The sequence below is a fragment of the Epinephelus moara genome, chromosome 7, assembly GCF_006386435.1.
Source record: "Epinephelus moara isolate mb chromosome 7, YSFRI_EMoa_1.0, whole genome shotgun sequence".
Taxonomy (NCBI): Eukaryota; Metazoa; Chordata; class Actinopteri; order Perciformes; family Serranidae; genus Epinephelus; species Epinephelus moara.
The window spans coordinates 821,157-828,066 of record NC_065512.1 but is presented as its reverse complement, the minus strand read 5'-3'; the positions used below and the strand labels follow the sequence as shown (position 1 = coordinate 828,066).

Genomic DNA, 6,910 nt, shown 5'->3' with positions numbered 1-6,910 from the left:
GCTCCCCCTGTGGACCAATGTTGGTGTTGTTTTCTAATGTTTGGTATGACTAAGTCATGGTATGGTATGCTGTACATAATCACGGAAACTGTCAGTGTGTCATTCTGTCAGTCAGTCATTCTGTCTGTCCCACGTTTTTCAAACACTCTGTCTGAATACATTGCTCTTCTTAATGGCTTCAGTTGACTATTTAATCTGCAGTTTCCTATGACCTGTATCCCAAACACACACCATGTGAAACTGTACGTGGGCAACGGTGCACTCAGTGGGTATGGACTAGTTATGGATAAAATAGAAATAATCTACCCTGTGTCTAACATGGAGCAGGTGGCCTGACGACAGTGACTGCTGTCAGAAATCTGTATGGAGGAAACCTTTTCATATTGACCCTGCCAAGTGTTGCTGTGACTTAACGCTCCTGTTCCTAGGCATTGAGACAGTGTTGGCCGTGGACGAGGAACTTGTTTCCATGTACTAGCCGATTAATTCACAAACACAACACATGTTTTTGTCCCCAGTCAGCCTCCGTACACACAGACAGTTTTAACAGAGGGTTTAATGAAGCTCTTTTGTTGGAAGGAAACGAAGGACTGTGGATAAACTTTGGGGGAAAATCCAGAGTTTTCTGTGACGACCGGTTCCAATAGTTAATTGGTAAAAACTAATTATAGTGTGTAAGGTTTAAAATTCAAATCTGTTTTATTCAGTGGGCAAAATAATTAACTTTCTGAATTTTGTCCAATTTAATCACCGTATCATTCTGCGATACTCGGCCCATCTCATATGTTTTATGAAAAGAAGTTTATTGTCTAGAACATTTTCCACTGTTTTATGAATGTGTGTATGAATCGTGTGTTTCACATTATAACAAACTGTGACCATCCTCTGTGTGTGTGTGTGTGTGTGTGTATGTGTGTGTGTGTGTGTGTGTGTGTGTGTGTGTGTTTTAATCTCGTGTGTCAGGGACTCTGAGGGTCGTAAGCTCTGTAAGAAGGTGAAGGTGGACCCGAGCTCCAAACGTGACGGAGCAGAGCTGCTGCATTACAAGTGAGTAACCAGGAGCTGAGCTGGCTGTCACACACCTTTCCACACCTCACTGCTTTCTGGAAAGTCGTAGCGTGTTCGCATCTTAAGAAGTGTGTTGACTCCCCGTGTTGTGAGCACTGTCTCATGTGTATCATGTGTGTGTGTTGCAGAGATGGGACGTTCCACACCGAGTACAACAGGCCGGCCACCATGAAGGTGAGTGCTCAGCTGGAGTCCTGTGTTCAGCTCTCAGCTCGAGTGCAGAGCTCTTGTTCTCTCTTTGTCTGTATTTACTGACGGCTCTTCATATTCACAGGATTAATTATTTCCCAATCATTAACCATAATACACTTTCCTGTGTGTGTGTGTGTGTGTGTTCATTTATTCAGTTAGATAAGAGCAACGTCACCCTGTGTCAGCTTTATTTAGATTACAGGTGAACAGTTTAGGGGAAATATACCAGTGATTAATATTTATTATATGTGTGTTATCAGGTGGACAAAAACATGTCTCCAAGTGAAGGATAACTGTGCTGTAACTGCAGGACGGGTGAATCAGCAACTGTCTGCTCACGTGGTCACGTAAAGCAGAGCTGAAAGTGACCTTTTTTAAATTTATAGGCGTCTTTTACGACACTCGAGGTCACCTTACAGGATAAAGGTCGAGAAAATAACAACAGATTATTAAAGTCAACGAGATGAGGAATAAAGTCACATAAAAAATAATAATAATAATAATAGCAACAACAAATCAATATTCAGCAGAACAAGTTTACAGTGAATGAAATTCAGTGTAAATTGCAGATGTGTGGCTAGAAGGACAGGAGTCAGACTGAGTTGGCTGTTTGACAGAGGTGAGTTTTGAGGCGGGATTTGAAAGTCGATGTTATGGATGTCCAGTGGGAGGAGCTCCAGAGGCGAGGGGGGCGGAGCAGCTGAAGGCTCTAGACCTCATGGTGGTCAGGTGGTACAGAGGTACAGAGAGGTGGATGATGAAGGGTGAGATCTTANAAAGTGATCAATACAGGATGTAACCAGGGTGGGAACAAGAATGTTGGTACTGTGAGGTGTGAGGGACGGGCGAAGTAGTCGCCAGGCTGATAATCAGGCTCCAGCTTTTGGTTACTGAAAGTGAAAAAGTATACTTGGCATTCTTTGGTCACCTTATATTTTGAGTAATTACCAAGGATGTCCTGGTCCAATCTCAAAGATCGGGATCGATCCATGCATTTTTTTAACTGAATGAGATCAACTGGATTCAGCTATAGGTAGAGTCTGATGGGCTGAGACGCCTCAGCTAACGTCAGCATCCCAGACTGACTCAGCAGACTCCTTCATATCCTCCAGACTGGTTTGTGATGTCACCACTCCGTCTGTTAACCCCAGGTCAGACCAAAGAGTGGTGACAAGACAAATCTGTTTTGCAGAGAGATGTGTCAGCGGTGTGAACTGGTCGGTCTGAGCTGGACTCAAGCTCAGAGCTCCATACAGTGGTTTAGCCCGATAACCCCCATGTGTTGGGTTAGTCCAATCAGGGAGGGGCCAGGAGGGGTCGGCGTTGACTGTGGGGAGCTGTTGTCAGCTTGTGGTGAGGTTGTGTTATTTCAGACAGGCTCAGTGGGGACGGAGCACCTGCAGCAGCAAGCCAACACGCCGTCTGTGGTCATTTTGACTTGACCAGCAGACTTCACTACAAGCTGATTGGCTGTTGAAACAGGTGACGTGCTTTAAAACCAGCTTGACCAGCTGAGTGTCAGGTGACACCATCAGCCGGCTTGAGTCCAGCTCAGACCGGCCAGTTCACACCACTGACACTTTTCTCTGTGACGTTCTAAAATGGTTTTGTCTTGTTGTGAATCTTTGGTCTGAACTGGACTTCAGGTGTTTGATCAGTCCGTCTCTTTGTTGGGTTGCTCTGCAGTGGAGACTGTTGTTGTCAATGTGGGAACAGAAACTTTCTCTGCAGGATTCTCCTCCTTTGAATCAGACTTTCACTGAAGGGACGTTCACACACATCTGCATCTGTCAAACAGGATTGGTCAAACTCTCCCATCACATGCCAGATCTTGTGCAGTCTGAATCAGAGCCAAGACGAGGAGCAGGAGTCTAGTTTTCTCTCGGTCCACTTGAATAACAATATGCTCTGTACAATATGTTTATTATAAGAATTTTGCCCAATGATACAGAAATAAAACTCTATACTCCGGCTTTAAGATTCTCTAAAATAAGTAGCTCTGACTTCTTCTCTTGGTTGATCTCAGTTTATGAGCGAGCCATCATCAGGAAATCTGGGAGCTATAACTCCTTTTGTTTGTGACTGTTATGACTTTTATTCTGCCTGCTCGTGTTTGGCTCATATTTCTTGTGGTGGCAGATGGAAAGGCCTCTGAAACAATAAAACACCAAAAGTCTCAGTTCGCAGCATTACCAAGTAATCCTGATAATAACATCATTATCATTAAATATTCTGCGTGTGTCCACGCTGTCATTATTGCAGCGCTGCTGAATGAAATATTTCCTGCTGTTGCCTGTGCAGACATATGGTTCATTATATTTACAGGGAGCTTTACCAAGCCCATTACCAGACACTTAAAGGTATTGAAATAGCTCTGACACCTCTTGGATGGACGAACATGTTGGTCTATATGAGCCTCCATCTGGCACAGCCTACAGTGTCGCCTGTACTAAATTTAGGAGCATTTTCTGCAGCGTTTCACTAAATCATCACCATCACGCTGTTGTTTACTGGATCAGTGTGTGCCAGCCACCACTTGGAGCTTGATCTAAGAGCTGCCTTTGTTCAGTGATTCATCTTTTACTATCTTCTTCTCCATTCAGTCCATGGTAGCCTTCTTGAAAGACCCCTCAGGACCCCCGCTGTGGGAGGAGAACCCCGAGGCGAAAGACGTCGTCCACATAGAGTCAGAAAAAGTAAGTAGTGACCAGAACAAGCTTTGAGCTTTGGAGAAACTGTGAAGAAGCTTTGTTAATGAAATGCATCCTGAACATTAGTGTGAGACAGAGAGGGCAGTGAGTGTGATGCAGGGTCCACCTCTCATCTCCTGTCCTGATGAGGGTTTGATCATCTTTAGACACGGCAGCTCGTCCACTGCAACACAGACCTCACACATTAAAGCAACATATCAGGCTTTATGTTCAAAGAGCTGCTCAGCGTCGTTCATGAAGTTTGTTAGAGCAGCACTGTCTCCTGACAAAGCATAAAAACCAGCTCTCGTCCAGATGGGTCAGACGGCACTCATATAAACCCCTCAGCACATTCACCCACAGCCTGACGACCTGAGACAGGTATAGTGAAACGTTTACTACACACGAAGTGCCTGTGACTGTTTGGAAACACAACACACTTGACCCCTCCTCCCTACACTGTTTCTAAGTACGCAGCTACTGTACAACTTTAGGAACACTACTGTTGTAATGGAAAAGCTGATACTTGAGCAAGCTAATTAAGCTAACTGCCGCCAGCTAATCTGTCCAACAGAAAACAGGCCGACTCTGCATCGTCCTTTATTCCAGTCCTCTGAAAGTGAAAGTCAGCCCCAGGTTTTGGAACGATCTTTGTGCTCTTGGCATTTTGCGTTTTTGTTGGTGCTCTGTCTTTAATTTTTGTAGCTTCTTCTTTGATAGGTGCTGCTGTTAAATGTCCCGAACATATCAAAATAATAAGAAAATACGGTAGAATTATAGACGTAGACTCCTGTTTTAAAGCCTGAAGTTTGGCATCTTGGAGTTTTGGTGCCAGATGACCATATGATCATATGGGAGAGGGTGGGGCGAACTCTAACTCTAGCTGCTAGCTCAGTTAGCAAGGTGCATCAACAGTAATGGTGAAACTGTGAAAATGCTCTTGCTAATGCTAACTTTTGCTAGCAAAAACAACCCTAAAACCATTAAACCAAAATGTATGGACTGGAAAAACTGAACATGTGACTCTGAACAAGAGTTTGTAAGGGCCGTACACATGCAGCATCTTGCTGGGTGCTACTCTTAACAAGCACCGTACCATAGCCTGTGTACCTGAAACCCTGAGGTCAGAGCGGATCTACTTCCTGTTTGAAAGATATCTGTCAGCTGTGATTGGTCGGTCCTTGTCACATGACATATTGTGCATGCTGCTGTGCTCCAAAAGTTGAACTCAGTTTATCTCAGGGTGCAGCCGTCACTGCAGAAATAGGTGCTCAAGAGCGCAGGAGTGCAACAACGTCGGTCTGGCATTTGAGCGTGCCTGCTGTACAGCTACATTAAAAACAATGAATTTGAGGGCGCAAAAACGCGGCATCTGTGCGGCCCCTTAGGCGAACACAGTTTTACAATTAACAATTACAAACTGAAAACACACTGAAATAGCAACAGCTACAGCGACGCCTTTACTCTGTGAATCTGGGGTTACACCACGGTTATGTTGCCTAACCAGTGTTGTAGCCTCAGCAGCACCTTCCCAACGGACGGCACCCACCTGTCACTCAAAGAGACCACGTTCGTAATTATGCGTAACTCTAGGCCTTAATAACATTCAAACAGGTGAGTTACATTAAAATTCACCCCATACAGTCGTCATTAACGGGGGAATTTGCTATAGACACCAAACAGGCTGCAAACATGTTTATTTCAACATGTTAGCATGGGGACTGACTCGCTCTTGGAGCCAGCCTCAAGTGGCCGTTTGAGGAACTGCAGTTTTTGGCAAAAAAGCGTTAGTAGCCTCTTGACAACAGAGCAGATTCTCTGAAGATAAAAACACCGTCTCACACACTTCTAGTCTGTGATTGATTGAGAGGGATCACTGTTGAGTCCACGCATTGTTTTTTGGTAGAGTCCTGCACATTACATCTCTAATGAACAGCAGTCGTGTCAGTTTTCTCTCCTGCTGATCCACTGACGCCTGGAGGCTTGTTGAAGGTGTCAACAGAAGATTGTGCTGATTATGGGTGTTTGCAGGAAGTAGCTGAGCTCATGAAGGTGGTGATGAGGAGGAGACACTGGTATGGGGTCTGATCTGTCTGCCGTCCAGAGAAGAAAGTCCTTTTTTCTTTACTCGTTTTTTTTTTTTTTGGTCTTTGCTGATGTGATGACTGCGTAATATACGCAGTCTAACAAATTGCTGACAGAGCAAAGATGGTGGCGTGCTTGGTTATTACAGAGCTCTATATGCTAAACACTGAGACTTTGGGAAATGTACCCCCGAGCAAACTGTCAGAGGAATGAAGCTGTTGTATCTCATCACTGACACCAAGCTTTTATCAGCATTAGGGATGTTTCTGTCCGACACATTCAAGTACATCTCTTTAGTTTAACAGATATTACAGCTTGTTAATGATCTTCTTCTTCTCTCTCAATGTTTTTAAGGACTTCAGGAAGCTGCTGAAGAAAGAGGAGAGGCCGGTCCTCTTGATGTTCTACGCTCCCTGTGAGTCCTTTCATTATCACAGTATTCAGTCGCTCACAGTGACGGGGACAAGTGGTGCTCTCTCTGTTAGACTGATTGGACATGTTGTGATCGGAGAAAGAAAGAAAATGAGAAACCTTCATATAAGATGCCTCGTTTGAAGAGAGCATAAAGTATGTGACTACATCAAAAGACTGGGGCAAAGTAGGCAACACTACACCGCAGAGTCCTGCACAGGTCCATTTTTGAAAACCCGTAAAGCTCAATACCAGAACTGACCCGTTGGCTGTCATTATGTCTAAGTCAAAGCTGCACCAGATCAACACCCATGATCAGCCCCCCCCCCCCCCCCCAGGATCCAGTCCCTCACATGAAGCTGGTTCTCCGTCTCTTTGACTGGATGGTGAAAACATTCAATCACTGCCAGGTTAGGAAACATGTTAGCATGCTCCTTCCACCACCATCAAACCTCCAAAGGATC

At 44.7% G+C, this 6,910-nt stretch overlaps 1 protein-coding gene across 1 annotated transcript in view; it reads left to right on the top strand.

Annotated features, from left to right (window-relative positions):
• pdia5 (protein disulfide isomerase family A, member 5) overlaps window positions 1-6,910 on the top strand; it is a 93,834-nt gene that overhangs the window by 36,764 nt on the left and 50,160 nt on the right. The window contains exons 4-7 of the mRNA XM_050049452.1: window positions 964-1,047; window positions 1,197-1,242; window positions 3,864-3,956; window positions 6,390-6,450. Coding sequence (XP_049905409.1) covers window positions 964-1,047; window positions 1,197-1,242; window positions 3,864-3,956; window positions 6,390-6,450 — 284 coding nt within the window. The remainder of the gene's footprint in view (window positions 1-963; window positions 1,048-1,196; window positions 1,243-3,863; window positions 3,957-6,389; window positions 6,451-6,910) is intronic.